The following is a 14,313-nucleotide window of genomic DNA, read 5'->3' as shown; positions in this document are numbered from 1 at the left end:
AATACGATTTTAGCAGCGAATGTGAACAAACCAAAACAAATAGCAATACGAAAAGAAAATGAACGTTACAACCGCTAACTACACTAACTTCGGGTTTGTCTCAGCTACAATAGAAGAAACCTCCAATGAGGATTGAATTGTGAAGTAAAACGGTGATACAATTCAAACAGACCAATCAAATAATTTACAACTAAAACATTTTCCCCTTCTGCAAGTTTACAAACACTTGTTGTTCTTCTGGGTTTTACCATTTATATTTTTTTCTAGAATAAAATGAATTGTTCAGTAATCAGTGGGTGTCTAGTTAATCAGATAGTTGCGATAATTTTAGGGTAATTTCTAAAATAGTGGTCTACATCCAAGAAATTACTTATAGATCCATTTATTATTTTCAATTGGTTGGCGAATTACTGTTTATAACTACAACCTTTTTGAAAAACGAAATTGAGAACGCCATGCGATATCTTGTGTGGGTACCTACACGTATATGTATTTTTTTTCAAAGTATTTCAATACATTAGATATTCTCTTTCGTGTTAACTGATATATAAAAGAATCTGTCTATCTACAAAGGCACCAATCGAATGATAAACCCCGTTCCGCCGGCAACTGAAATAAACATGAAAATCTACTTTGGCTTTTATGTTTTAAATCTAATTTTGGTAGATGTGATATGCCTTAGTGATGAAATTTTACTTGTTCAGAGTTATATGCTTCATAAGAATCTAAAGTACTGTACATTCTTAAACTGCTGGACATCATATGGTAATTATCATATATGGTAACTACCTTTTGAAAAATGAAAGGGCAGTTTGATTGAAAACGAATGAATGCTTTGGAATAATTTTGAAAGTGTCGGCACAGTTTTTAGATTTTAAAAATATTCTACTGAATTGCAGCAATATGAATACATTTGCTTTCGAGTTGTAGTGACTCTGTCTGCCCGAGAGGTGGCGTTATGGGCTTCGCGCCACACTCTTGTGCGGCCACGGCGGGTTAATAAGGGCCGCTGCATTGCAGCAGGGCCACCTCTCCACGTTGTAGTGGTAAGGTGTATTTGGCAGAGTTCACTGGGTTGATCTCGGGATGAGATAGTGCAATTATGTGTATCTTGTTTTGGCTATAGAATTAGAATTGAAATTGCATTTGGATCTCTAGATCTTGCGTTACTAGTCCTAAGGTATGGATATTTGGAGACATAAGAGGTTCCATAATCCATAGGTATTCCAGCTCTTTCATTGCCTACCTATATGTAAAAATGGATTTTTCGGGAGTCAATAATGTTACCCACAAGACTGAAAATAATGTGGAGACAATAGATTTTTAGGAGCGAAGGATAAAGATGTATAATGCCGTAGAGTATTTTACCATCTTACAAAATATTTATGGCTAGTATGAAATGAAAAATACAGTTGTAGGTATACTAATATTGTTATGCAATTTTTAGAGATTGTTTCAACGATGAAAGAAATTGAAGTATCCAGTAGATTCTGGAACGTCAAAAGATATTTAAACGATACTGATGAAACCGATCAAAGGCACAACATGCTGTATGTGTTATTTTACAACTGTGATAGCAGTATTCAAATTCTAAAGAAGGTTTGATCATTTTTTTATTATTTATACTTTGATATACCTATCAGAAGAGAGTAGAAGTATCAATATCATCGGGTGAGGAGTACTTTATAATATGATCAACCTATTTTAGGCTGGTCAAAGGAAGCACTTGAAATATAAACAGAAGTGGTTGATTTTTGTACACAATAGTGAAGATTTTTCGATGCCTCAGTTGGAAGATGTTGAACTTAGATTCGATTCCGATGTTAAACTAGTTTTTTGGTCAACCGAAAGAATTGTCGGTATATACGACGTTTACAACACTGGATTTAAAAGGAATGGTTCATTGGTACAAAGTTATTACGGTTACTGGAATAAAAGTACAAATACGGTGTATGTTGATGATACCATGGAAAGGTATCACAAAAAGTCTGTTTTATCTGGGGTTGTTTTGCATTCAAGTACTGTTGTAAGTACCTAGATTTGAAACAGTACTGCTCATTCTAGGCATAGAAGTATTAGGTACTATTTGTTTCAATATTCTAGGTTACAAACCCTGAGGCGACAAAAGACTATAACAATTATTTAATGGAGAGTAAACCAACGGATTTCATTTCCAAATTTAGTTATCCCATATTCATTAACTTTCAGCAGATGCACAATTTCACGTGAGTTATTTGGGATGATGATAATGATGATGATTATGTTATGATTTTTTCTTGAAATTGTTGTCTCAAATCGTGGTAAAAGCTTTTAAATCGTTGTTAATGTGAACATGGGTATTCGGGTTAGGTAATAAAGTTTTTGAACAAGTTTAAAACGACGTAGGCAATAAAGTAGGGTTAAGTAAGTTTAATAATGAAAGTGTTAAGTATCAAAAAATCTTGAAATATAAACTGTTGGTATAATGTTTATTGAAATCGTCAGTTACAATTTCTTTTTATGTATATAGCTACAGATCTAGACTTGAGCTCATTAATAAGAGTAGCGAATTTAATACCAAAATTAACATGAAAAAATATTTATTGCAGCAATATTCTCTTAGTTCAAGACAAATGGTTCGGCAATGAAGTAGCTGGATTGGAAGATGGAGTAGCTAAACACCTCCATGAAGAAATTAGCGATCTGTCTAGTGTGGTTGGACTGATTAAGAAAGACAGAGTGAAGTTTTTCGACTTCGTGAATCCAATGTATCGTTTCGGGTTAGTTTTTGCACAATAATCAAAAGTTGACTTCATGGACTTTCAATTATACCTTTCGTGAAATATTGCCTAAAGTAAAAAACAAAAAACACTACAAAAATAGCCTGATGTTATCATATAGTTAAATTGTTTTTGATACTAACCATTTCTGTAGCACATCTTTCATGTTCCGCAATCGAGGAACCCACGACTTATGGGAGAACGAGTTCTTGAAGCCATTCACTACAAAGGTTTGGTTATCTATAGTAGTTGTCTTGACGTTGTTGAGTGTATTCCTGAAGATCACCAACTGGATCGAAACCATTTTGATGAAAGCCAATGGTTCTTATTCGTTTTTCACTGCTATTTTGATAACGGTGTCGGTGATATGCCAACAAGGTGAGAATGCACGTGAAAACTCATTTTGATATTACCGAAAATAGGAGAAGATTTTTGGTATGGTTTTTATTCGCACATTGGTTTTTTGTACATCTGTCGGTCTGTGTCCACAGATTCTGGTAAGAGCTTCAACTTCTACAATTCTTTTCTTTTTTTAGAATTTTAATTCTTTCTGATATACATTGGACAAGCATAAATTAGAACTTTTCGTGAGATAATTACAATGCAGAACTATACCATGTACTATACATGTCCATTTTTTTGAGAATCAAAGACGAGGAAACTTAGATCCTCTACGAATGTTGACAATCTGTTAATATTCCCTGTGTTCTTATGTCTCTTTAGAGGAAGTTTTATCAACATAAAACTAAAGATTTCATGAATATTTTCAGGATCTTATATAACCCCTTCAAGGCTGACCAGCAGATTCCTCTTCTTCATGATTTTGATCCTGTCTTTTCTTCTCTACAACTACTACACTTCAAGTATTGTCTCAGCTCTTCTCAACGCAAAACCGCGAGAACCAACATCGTATAAGGATTTGATAAGGAGCGGATTGGAACTCGGCATACAGATGGCGCCCTACACCTTTACCATTTTCGAGACCAATATGAATCCCGATATTCAAGCTATTAGGAAGTTGGTTTTTCCGGATAGGGGAAAACCTCACGTATGGAACGTAACAGATGGTAAGTCAATTGGTAAAGTGATTGGTGTACCTAGCCTACTACCTATATAGTGATAGAGTCTTAAAGTTGTACATTAAATCCAAGTATAAGTTCTTTTCATCAAATAAATAGAGATGCCACCCGGCCAGATGAAAGAATAGCTCCAGTGGCCATCACTCTCTCCAGATTTAAACAGCTTTGATTTTTATTTTGTTTATGCTAGCTTTACCATGTGTTATATAGGAACTCCATTTGTGTGGTGTTAATTTTAAAATTGTGTTTTGCGAATTTTCAGGTATCGAGAAAATTAGAACTGGACCTTACGCCTACCACATGGAGTCTTCAATCGGATACTTCCTTATTGCGAAAACTTTCGACGCCGGAGCTATTTGCGAATTATCCGATAAAATAGCACTTATCCCAGCATCCTACCTTTCTTTCTACCTGAAAAAAGATTCGCAATACAAGAATCTGCTGAAAATTAGGTGAGAATTGAGTTGGAAACAAAAATCGAACGTTGTGGAATTCTTATCTTTCAGCTTGAGGAAAATGGAAGAGACAGGTCTCGTGCATAGATACCGCCTCATTTGGGAAGAAAAGAAGCCTCCTTGCTTTTCAAACGCAATTCTGTTATCTGTTGGATTGGATCAAACTTTCATAGCCTTCTTCGTACTGTTTGTTGGATTGGCGATTTCCGTAACGCTCTTAGTTTTCGAGAGATGGTACTATCATCACCGAAAATCGCCTATGGAAAGGGCTATACCAAAACCCTCATTCGATTAAAACTACTGGAAATACATGTATGTAGTAGCACCAGTGCAACAATACTAAAATCACAGAGCAATGTAAGGTAGTCCTCAGGAAGGATTATTGATCACACTTTTTTAGTTTGGTGTTATTGAAATTTGAAATCTAGTACGCTTTAAAAAATAGGTCAAGTTTCACTATACAGGAGGGCCGAGCTATAAAATTTTGAGGCTTAAAATAGGGCTTTCAGTAAAGTTACAAATATTTTTCCCTAGGAACACCCCTTTTGTTTTCAATATGTTATAGTAAGTGTTGAGATTAACTGTATATTTTTCTCATCTCTTCGTAATATTTTATTCTTTTAATTGACCTTTGTAAGTTAAATTTTAAAATAGTTGATTTTTAGCATGAAAAGGGTAGATTTTGACAAAAGACAGATTAGAAAGAATTCTTGAGTGTATATTTGTTTATTGATCTATATATTCATTGTTAACAATTAAACAATACATAAAGAAATATAATAGAATTGCAAATACAAAATTTGTAATTAATTATGGACCATTAAAATAATTTATAATAATAAAAATCTATGTTAAGTAAAATCTTATCAACATTTATTACAGGAAAAGAGACGTATAACGTTATGCCATCAAGTAGTTTCAACACAAATATAACCATAATATTTTGATACATGTACTGGTTTCGAAATTAAATACATAGGCTCTTAAGGAAGTATGGCACATATCGTAGACCAATTGGATAGGCGTTTGAATGATTTCCATTATGAAGGCTGGTTGGTTGTTCTTGAGCTGAGGCTATTCAGGAAACAGGGTAGTGTTGAATTTGATTATTCTTTTGATAGGAACATCGAAAATATCGATTCATGAAACTTATTCGAGAAATTTAAGCTGTATTTTTCTTATAGGTTAGGATTCCAACAAATGGGAATTTGAGTTTTGGAAGTGGGTATACAAGAATAGAAACATAAGAGGTGATTCATTGTTGTCGAGTTCATAGAAATAGAATTTTTTTTTTGAATCACCCCGTGCTCCCGTTTAGTACACTAAGGGTAGAACCAACTTGAACAGTCAACATCTAAATTAGGTATACAGAAACTTCTCTATCCATGCCAACTACTCGAACGATGGCCTCAAAATATAAATACAGAACATTTTCTCTATGTTCTACTCTTCAGTACAAGATCTATAGTGTTCAAAGTCACTACTGATATTCATTTGTTTTATATAAAAGTCATTTTACTCCGACATTCCCCACATTATATTCAAATTATATGCTGAAAAGTATATCCACAGGAGAAATGAAAAACACACCGAGATCAAATTATAACCGAAATTAGGAGAATCCATCTAGCGCCATTTATAGGAATAATATGCACGTTGACATCGACGAATAACGGTGGCAACACTGGCAACTATCAACTTTCTAAAATTTTGGAATTTGGTCTCAAAAGTATTTTTCACAGAAAAAGAGAAAATAAAAGAAAATTCCAATAACATTGGATAAATGAACTACAACTTAATGTTATTCCCCGAATTTCATTTCCGATAATTCACATTATATCCCGAAATATTAAAGACAAATGAGATATTTTATCACGTACCCCTTTAAAAATTTCAAGCAGTATCGAAAATACACATTCAACTGTGGTGCTTAAATATAAAGATAATGTATCAAATTAACTCTTATGTTGAATCATTGATTCAAGCTTGATCGCAAACACCGATGTCAACGTTATAGCTACATAACTTAAACAAGATATATAACCAAATTAAATTTACAATTTTTACAATGTAATAATTCAAAACCCCTATCTAAAAATATTTACAAAATTCTATAAAAAATTCTCAAAATATTTACAGGAAATGAACGATAATCTACTTAAGGTGTCACTAAGCCCTATCTCATACAAAAATATCACAACTGTTTAAAGGGTAAGGTTTCCTTTCGCAGCATTTTCCATCTGGATGAAAATCCAAAAATTTAAGAAAAATATTCGTGCTCAGAACGAAAATAACAAGAAAACTTTTTTAGGTTAGGTTGAAGACTTCTTATGTCAAAGATCTGAGTTCTGTGGTTCAATCAATCAACGGAACTTTCAATTATAGTTATAGACGAAAGAGAGAAAAATAAATCTGTGTGAGTGGTCCCTACAGTTTCCTAAATTAGGGATTGACACGAGAACTCTCTTACCCTTTATACATTTGAAGATAGTGGACATTCAGTCTTATAACTTTCACTGTTACTGCTGTCTCTTCTCCTCTTCTAACATGGCATCTAGTTCGTCCGTCAGGTTGGCCAGCATGTTTCCGATGTCGTTCAGAACGTCCGCTGGTTCCGATCTCGGATTGTTTCTTGCTATGACCTGTTGTCTGTTTGGGGTGGGGGACGGATGAGGGGGCAATGATGTCCTGGGCTTCGCAGGGGAGTATTCTACTGGTCTGCCGCTTGCTCTTGTCCTGATTGTACCGGCGTTCTCGTTGGCGAAAGGCAGCGAATCTGATTCTGTACTGGAACTCGACTGGAAGAGAAATTTTGAGGTTAGAATCGATGAACGATATCTCTGTTATGATTAAGATACTAGGATGTCTACTGATTGAATTTTGCTTGAGATAATTCAACTGAGGATTGCCGATACTTCCATGTCCTAGGTGGAGTTATATAATGAAGTACTAATATTTCCATGAAAACGACATCGCAAAACATCTCTTTGCCTCTTTAGGTGGCGCTATATTTTGTATGATATGGCGCCATATCTTCAAGGAAACTACAGCGAAATTTTATATGAGCGCCACATTATCGATAATCTCTGTTAAATCCAGTTGGTGCCAGTTTTTTAGGAGTGAGTGAGCATACCACTTTTTAGACATCTTAGTCTTGATCAAGTTGATTCTCTGCTCAATTTGTGATATTGGTTATATTCTCCACTATATTATTTATGAGCATTTATTGCTGGATTGTAGTGTTCTTTTCTGAGCCAGTAGATACTCTTTTTACAAGATCGTTAGCTTGTTGTTGCTTCCAATACCATTAGGCTAAGACCACAGTAAAGTTACTTTATTGCCTTCAACCAGATGTCTTATCGTATTACTCCCCTATTAATTCCTAGGTTAGCTTTGCCTCTGCGTGAACTGAATATGGGAGCCTGTTCGAGGTTTGTTTGATACTCTGAAAAGCACAGTGTTTCTGACCTAGGGAAATGGGTAGCTTCAATTTGGCCCCGCATAACCATATAGCAGGGAGTAGATTTTATTTTGATTCTTCTGTATATCAAGTGGATGACATGTAGTCCACTTATTCACGAAATCCACAGTACTTCAGAGGTCAACAGTAACTACTGTAAATAGTGATTTGAAATGAAATATTATCGGAATTATATCCAAAGCATTGGCATGAGTTTTGAATCCAGTTGATTCTCAGAATGGAAGAACATTTTGTTTTTGGTGAAATCGACATCAGAGGCACATTTTTAGGATGAGACTGCACTGATTACTATCGCTAATCTCAAAGAAAAACATAAACTAACCTTAAAACTTGCATCGGAACCGTTTCTGTGCTGCAACGCCAGCGACTTGATCAGCTCCTGCTCCTCAGCGCTCCAGCTTTGCGAGGAGTTCAACTTCGAGTGCGCGCTTCCTGGTGGCGTGCCCGGAGCTGGGGGCGGCGGTAAGGGAAGGTCTCCCTGGTTGTCCAGCGATATGCTGAGGCTGTCTGAACTAGGATAGGCCGGGAGCGGCAACGGACTAGAAGTCTGGACGTGGTGGATCTCCACGGTGGTGGTCTCGGGGTGCGAACACTCCGAATCCTGACGTTTCGGCGGGTGCGGCGGTATCTTCTTGCCCATCATGGGGCTGTACTGCATGTGGTATTTCCCCGGGTCCATTATCTCCCTGGGCAGCGTCTTGTATTGGGGGTTGGCGTACTTTTCCGTGGTGAACTGCGGCTTCTCGAAGTCCGGAAAGGTCTCCCTGGCCTTGGCCGCTATCTTGGCCACGGGTCTTGGTTTGATCACGCCCCTGGGGCGGGGCAAGGTGCCGCCACCCTCGTAGAGGATCACGGATTCGTTTGTTGGCGTTATGTCGCCGTCGTCGTAGGACCAGGGTCGCCAACCGATGGGCTGTTGGTAGTAGAACGTCTGGGTGTTCTCGGAGGTGAAGGTGTGGTGCGTTCTCTCGTTGGGATCTTCTAACGATTCCAGCGACTTGCCGCGTCCTGTTCGGATCTGAAAGAGGAAGATGTTTAATGATTGTTTGATGGCTAAAATGACGTTTCGTATTACAGTTAACATTGAAGCTAGGACGAAAGGTTGTTTCATGCCTAGAGGGCGTGTATGTACATGTGTATATTTGACAATTTTCGAAATGCGTCTTTGAAACAAGATCAGAATTCGTTGGAGGTATTGGGAGCTTTCGCTTTATCCCTTTGTATTCAATTTTTCCATTTACTCTCAAGTGTTTTTTATGTAACCTTGCAAGTTCTAACTTGTTGTACTTTTGCTCTTTCAGATCCTTCAGTTTCCTTTTGGTATAGGACTACTAGCTGGAGGTTTAGCTCTATTCATTTATGAACTTTGGAATGAAAAGATACAACTGCTTTTGCAGCAATTTATGATAAAACAAATTTGGGGAGAGCCAAATTATATTTTCAATAACAATCCACAAGTTTGGAGGTGAAGTATATGGTACTCCTATTTTCATCTAAGCTTGTTATCTCTTGTAATTCTTCCGAAGTTTCTTAAGAAATTGTAAAGATATATTCAGCAATCTGTTGACTTAACTTTATGTCCTAGGAGTTTATCGTAGCTTCATACAAGTGTCTATAAAGGAGGGGTGTTCATCTTGTAATATCATCTTCGCGATGAAGTAATTGCTACAGAAGCATCAACAGTCTAATGTTTCAATATTTGACTAGTTAATAATGATCAATCAAGGGCTATTTCATAGGATTAGCCCTGTTTTCCTAGTAGAGATCTCTTATGAGGTACAGAATACTATTATACTTCACAAGGTGTTCACAATGATTGATTATTGAGTTTTGTTTGTATTACTGTAATCCTTTAAGAACTCAGCATCTTGGCTTTGCCTTTGACATTCGCATAGTTGGTTTGATCATTTTTCAGGAATCTTGTTTCAAAAACGTACTAGACGACACCTTCGTCATTACTCTATCGAACAATTATTAGAAATAACATCTTTTAAAATCAAAAAACCATCTTTCTTCAGAAGGACGGTTTTTCGGCAAGTGCAAATGACACATCATGCAATATGTTGAACATTCACATCGATTCAAGATATAAAAACGAAAAAATAAATAGATAAATAAATAAAAGGGTAGTTATACCTTTATCGGCACTATATCGGTGCGGTACAACGGCATATAGTGTTGGGGGGTGCCAGTGGCGGACGCGGTCAGCTGCCTCGTCTGGTCCAACTCCCAGGGCTGGTGGAAGGAATGGAAGGTGCTGTGTACTGTGGGGGCCAGGCCTGTGGGCGAGGGTGGTCCCAGGGGTGCGTGCACCAGTACGTCCTTATACACACAAACATGCAGCGTAAAAGCGGGGTACGGCAAAGAGGGCAAGGTAATAATACGAGAACGAAGATTTAAAAAGATTTGTAAGGGCGCAATTCCACTAAGGCAGCACTGCGCGAAGCAGCAAGTCTAGTAGTTTCATAAGAAACGTTACCGCTACTAGATTTAACTGACAGAATGAACATAGCTGCCAGCTGCGTAAACATCACGTTAGTTTTGGAACTGGGCAGCTAGAAGCTAAATTCACCTTTTGAGTGACATTTAACGAATTGGAAGTGAAAAGAATAGGTCTTAAGGGTCAAGATTTATGTGACTTTGGTGACAACTTGAGAAAAACAATTGTAGAATTACGGTGCATCAGAAAATAGATACAGAAATACAGTATAAAAGCCTCATATATCTTCTGCTGTCATCGAAAAACGTTCGATCTTGTCGAAAGGTGATGTCGGTGATGAGATAAGTATAGGAAACAATATACGATCCGAATGTTCCTATGGCCTGAGTGGAATTGAAGCGATCAACTTGATGCGATAATAAATTATTCCTTCTGTTCAAAAAGTTCAGAAGAAAATATAGCTAATGGATGAATTTCTTTTTACTATGTCCATGATTAGACAGAAATACTTTTTACTATTTTTCTAGAAATTTTCTTTTATCTAATTTCTACACGAATTTATTCGGGTACATAAATATCTAGATATGTTAAAGTTACACTGAAAATAAGATATAGGCATGTCGACAAAAAGATTAATGAAAAGAAAGCATTGCGAAACATTCTGAAATATCTGAGAGTTCTCCTGGAAAATTTCGAAAAAAGCTCAATGAATTTGAAGGTAAGTTATATACAACTCTCTCTGAAATTAACTATTTTAAATCTGTTTTCTCCTGAAGAACTCGCAGCATTTTAGTGGATATCATCTATAAACTAGATTCTGCTTCATGCAGTATATGTATGCATCGTTCTCTATTTAATGCTGATTCGACATGAAGTGTAAACTAGTATAAACAATACAGTTAACTTGAATAATTCATGAAATAATGACAGAATGATCGGAGTGCCAAGATATGCAGTTATATCGAGATATCTATATCGTGTTTCAAGGTACACTAAGAAGATTCATTGTTGACATGCCGAAGACAGTTTCACATGACGCTAGTCAGCAGAATATATTTCTCTGAATGGATGGCTGCATATTATGAAACCGCAGATCTAAAATTAACCTCTTTTTATGGTGATTTTATCATTGTTTCATTCTTCATTGTCATTTTTCAAAAAAAAACTTATTCCAGATACGGCTTGTTTTTTTCTACGGACCAGCGTCAAGACAATAAAATATCGCGACCAGAGACGGATCAGGCCATCTACAAAAAAAAATCTTACTTGTGTCGTGCAAATCCGATCGTTTCCTATGCGTTTTCCAGCCTTAATATCTTTAATCCTCTTAATCGCCAGCATTATTTTCTTCTGGTGGCCTAGTTTGACAATGCCGAACTCCTCTAGGTCTTCCCATGCCAACTCTGTCACGTGTTCTACGGTTTGGTAACCCTGCTGGATGAAGGCAGGCATGTATTCGTCTAGTCGTAAGAGGTGGAGCCATTCTTCTAGGGAACCCTGTAAAGACATGAAAGTGGTATAATTGTGGCGACAAAAAGCAATTAGACATAATGTCTGTGTGTAGCCGAAATTGTCATCACAATACTTAATATAAATGTACCTGCATTAGTGTAACAATGTTCTTTCGTGGTACTTGGGCATACAACTTTCTCATTCAGAGGGTTTTCAGAAAGATAAAATAGAGAATATCTTTCCCCCCCCCTAATTTGTGCGAAAGCATCATGATACAATTGCGCAGGCATACAACTTAGAGAATGAGAAAAGGAAGAAGAAATTCCCGGAGTACAATGTGATTTTATGTTTGTAACACAGGTAAAACTGGGAAAAGGAGAGTTTAAGGAGTAAGTTACGAGGTGATGACTAGTTGAGTTAGTAGAGTGTTGAAGGATGTTTCCAAGTGCTGAACCACAATAAAGTTCTCGTCTGTCGTCCATCAGTGTTTTAATATTCCCCACGAAAACGCTTTACCCCAAATAATTAAAATAAACAGTCCAAAGAATCGAGCTCTTCATGAAACAATATGAGAATGGGACAAACATATCCTACATCAAAGATCCTGCGAGTTAAAACTAACAAGAGTTAAGCAAGTTTTTCTCAGGTTCAGACCACTCAATCGCTAGTGGATAGCTTAGTCAGTAAAAATCCCAACTACCCGGACGAAGTGTCCATAAAAAGCCACCTCGAAAAAAAACCTGCAAATTCGACGTTTCTATTTATTTATGGTCCTTCGAGTCTATTGTGCCGAGGGATCGACCTGGCGGGTGGAATAACACCCCCAAGTGACATTAACGGCCAGGATTATTATCATTGTGAAAATTATGAAGGTATGTCACGACCTTTTCTGTGCTGGTGGAGATCCCAAAGATAGATACATACTTAAGTGATCATTTTACGTCAACAGTTGGGTTTGGGAAGGGAATCGATTGCTTTGGCCCACACACAAGGGTTAAGGGCTTTATGGTATTAATTTCGAATGGTAGACTTTAGGGGGTGCAGTTTTATAAGTCTATTATAAAAGAATAATAAAGTGGCATTTGGAAAAGGTCAATGTTTACAAGAAGAAAGATAGAGAAGTGATAGACATACAGGTTTTATAAACGTTATCATAAAAATAAAGATGTTAAGAGGTAATTGAATTCTGAATATAAAACAGAGAAAATTAGCTCAAAACTCAAACTTTGATAAAGAGATAAAGAGTGAACACTTCATTCACATTGAATGAAATTCTTAATCATAAATTTTGTCGTTGATTATCTCCTGAACGGAGGCCTGTATTGCATTATATTCTTCGTTTTATGTTAGAAATTCAGTTTTACATGATACTGTCTTTGCACCTACCGGTATAAATTCTGGTAGATTATCTGGTAAACTCAATTTCGCTATTTCCGCTTTGAGTCGCTTCCTATGTATTGGATTCTTGATTCCTATTGCTGTTAGGTCTTCTGGCGTCATTCTTCCTATTGTCGGAAGATCATAACCAGCCAAAATGAAAAGTGAAAAATAATCTTCGAACTGTAGATCCACCAACCAGGCGTGGATTATATCATGATCCTGAAAATACAAAATAATTGATACTCTGATTCATTCAAGGCGAATTTGTAGAACTCCATGTAATAATATTATCGTTCTGGTTCATTCCGAGAATATTTCGGGGCCAAGAACTTAACCATGAGGAACTCCATAACTTACCGGTACGCCTTGTCCTATCATACGTTCTATCCTTCCTTGGTCGGAACCTATCGAACACGAGCTGAGGGAGCATCTGGGACTATTAGAAGATCCTATGGTGCTTCTTCCAGCTGTGCTGAGGGGATGGTAGGACGCTCTACCGCTGTCCAAGGAAGCAGTGCTGTGGCGGGAACCGGAACCTGCGCTTCCGCTGGAAGAACCCGGACTATCCCGACCAGGTGACTGAAAAAATTTTGCGAATGAAGATTTGTGCGCATTTTTGGGTGATATCGTTTGAGCAGTTCAAAGAAATGAAAATTGATCAAGATTTTTCGTAGGAGCACTAGAATTTGACAGTATTTTCAGATCGTAATAATTAACAGGCACTGAAATACCAATTTTTTGCTTTCTACCAACCTGTGTCATGTCGATACCCTGATCTTCTTGTAGACTATACTGATGGTGGTAGTACACAGCCGCTTTGTGGGTAAGTACAGTTCCAGGAGGTGGCTGTCCTGGAAATGTGAATTGAGGTGCCGGAAATATAGGCCCCGGAGATTTTCCCGTACTTCCGCTGACGGTACTTCCATAATCGGAATGGTCATCTGAAAAAAAAGGTTTTTTTAGTATTTAAATACTAATTCACAGAAATTTTTCGAATATGTGGAGCAAGGCAACCAAAAGGCAACCAAACTTGATGAGTTATTGTTATGGTTGGTGACATTAGAGTCGCGTTGGCGAAAAAGAATTCTACACATCCCACCATCAAATCGAATGGTACAAATTTTCAACGTCATTTTCTGACCACATGAAAGCAAGTGAGTCAATTTTTCGAGTATGGTCTAGAGAACAACTTGCTCTGATTTAGGTACATTGCCTGTAATTTGCAATTGATGGCGCCACATGCTGTTTAATACTCAGCAAAACGGCA

General features: G+C 37.1%; 2 protein-coding genes across 9 annotated transcripts in view; one reads left to right on the top strand and one right to left on the bottom strand.

Annotated features, from left to right (window-relative positions):
• The first annotated feature begins 356 nt into the window (after positions 1 to 356).
• LOC123673114 (ionotropic receptor 75a-like) lies at positions 357 to 4,862 on the top strand. 2 transcript variants are annotated; one of them, XM_045607554.1, is made up of 7 exons: positions 1,715 to 2,026; positions 2,104 to 2,225; positions 2,589 to 2,759; positions 2,914 to 3,137; positions 3,530 to 3,826; positions 4,101 to 4,290; positions 4,345 to 4,862. In XM_045607554.1, exons 1-7 carry the CDS (start codon positions 1,781 to 1,783, stop codon positions 4,586 to 4,588), a joined length of 1,494 nt encoding a protein of 497 aa, XP_045463510.1. In that variant the 5' UTR covers positions 1,715 to 1,780; the 3' UTR covers positions 4,589 to 4,862. The 2 variants fall into 2 exon arrangements, with proteins under 2 accessions (XP_045463511.1, XP_045463510.1); XM_045607555.1 differs by lacking the exons at positions 1,715 to 2,026; positions 2,104 to 2,225 and adding an exon at positions 357 to 469.
• A 132-nt stretch (positions 4,863 to 4,994) lies between these two features.
• Positions 4,995 to 14,313, bottom strand: part of LOC123673113 (caskin-1) — a 262,265-nt gene continuing 252,946 nt past the window's right edge. For all 7 annotated transcript variants that reach the window (XM_045607553.1, XM_045607551.1, XM_045607549.1 and 4 more), the window contains exons 3-9: positions 13,800 to 13,987; positions 13,404 to 13,625; positions 13,053 to 13,265; positions 11,481 to 11,711; positions 9,911 to 10,096; positions 8,097 to 8,792; positions 4,995 to 7,091 (exon numbers count right to left, since the gene is read on the bottom strand). In XM_045607553.1, the coding sequence (XP_045463509.1) occupies positions 6,813 to 7,091; positions 8,097 to 8,792; positions 9,911 to 10,096; positions 11,481 to 11,711; positions 13,053 to 13,265; positions 13,404 to 13,625; positions 13,800 to 13,987 (2,015 nt within the window). In that variant the 3' untranslated portion in view covers positions 4,995 to 6,812. The remainder of the gene's footprint in view (positions 7,092 to 8,096; positions 8,793 to 9,910; positions 10,097 to 11,480; positions 11,712 to 13,052; positions 13,266 to 13,403; positions 13,626 to 13,799; positions 13,988 to 14,313) is intronic.

The sequence above is a fragment of the Harmonia axyridis genome, chromosome 2, assembly GCF_914767665.1.
Source record: "Harmonia axyridis chromosome 2, icHarAxyr1.1, whole genome shotgun sequence".
NCBI classification, from domain to species: Eukaryota; Metazoa; Arthropoda; class Insecta; order Coleoptera; family Coccinellidae; genus Harmonia; species Harmonia axyridis.
Note: the sequence above shows the minus strand (reverse complement) of the source record. Positions and strands in the feature narration are given on the sequence as shown.

Bases quoted from the DNA above. Each gene is read 5' to 3' on its own strand.
- LOC123673114 (XM_045607554.1), top strand. From the start codon at position 1,781: ATGCCTCAGTTGGAAGATGTTGAACTTAGATTCGATTCCGATGTTAAA. The intron at 2,027-2,103 runs GTAAGTACCTAG...TCAATATTCTAG, and splicing joins TTTTGCATTCAAGTACTGTT to GTTACAAACCCTGAGGCGAC. The intron at 2,760-2,913 runs GTTAGTTTTTGC...CCATTTCTGTAG, and splicing joins AATCCAATGTATCGTTTCGG to CACATCTTTCATGTTCCGCA.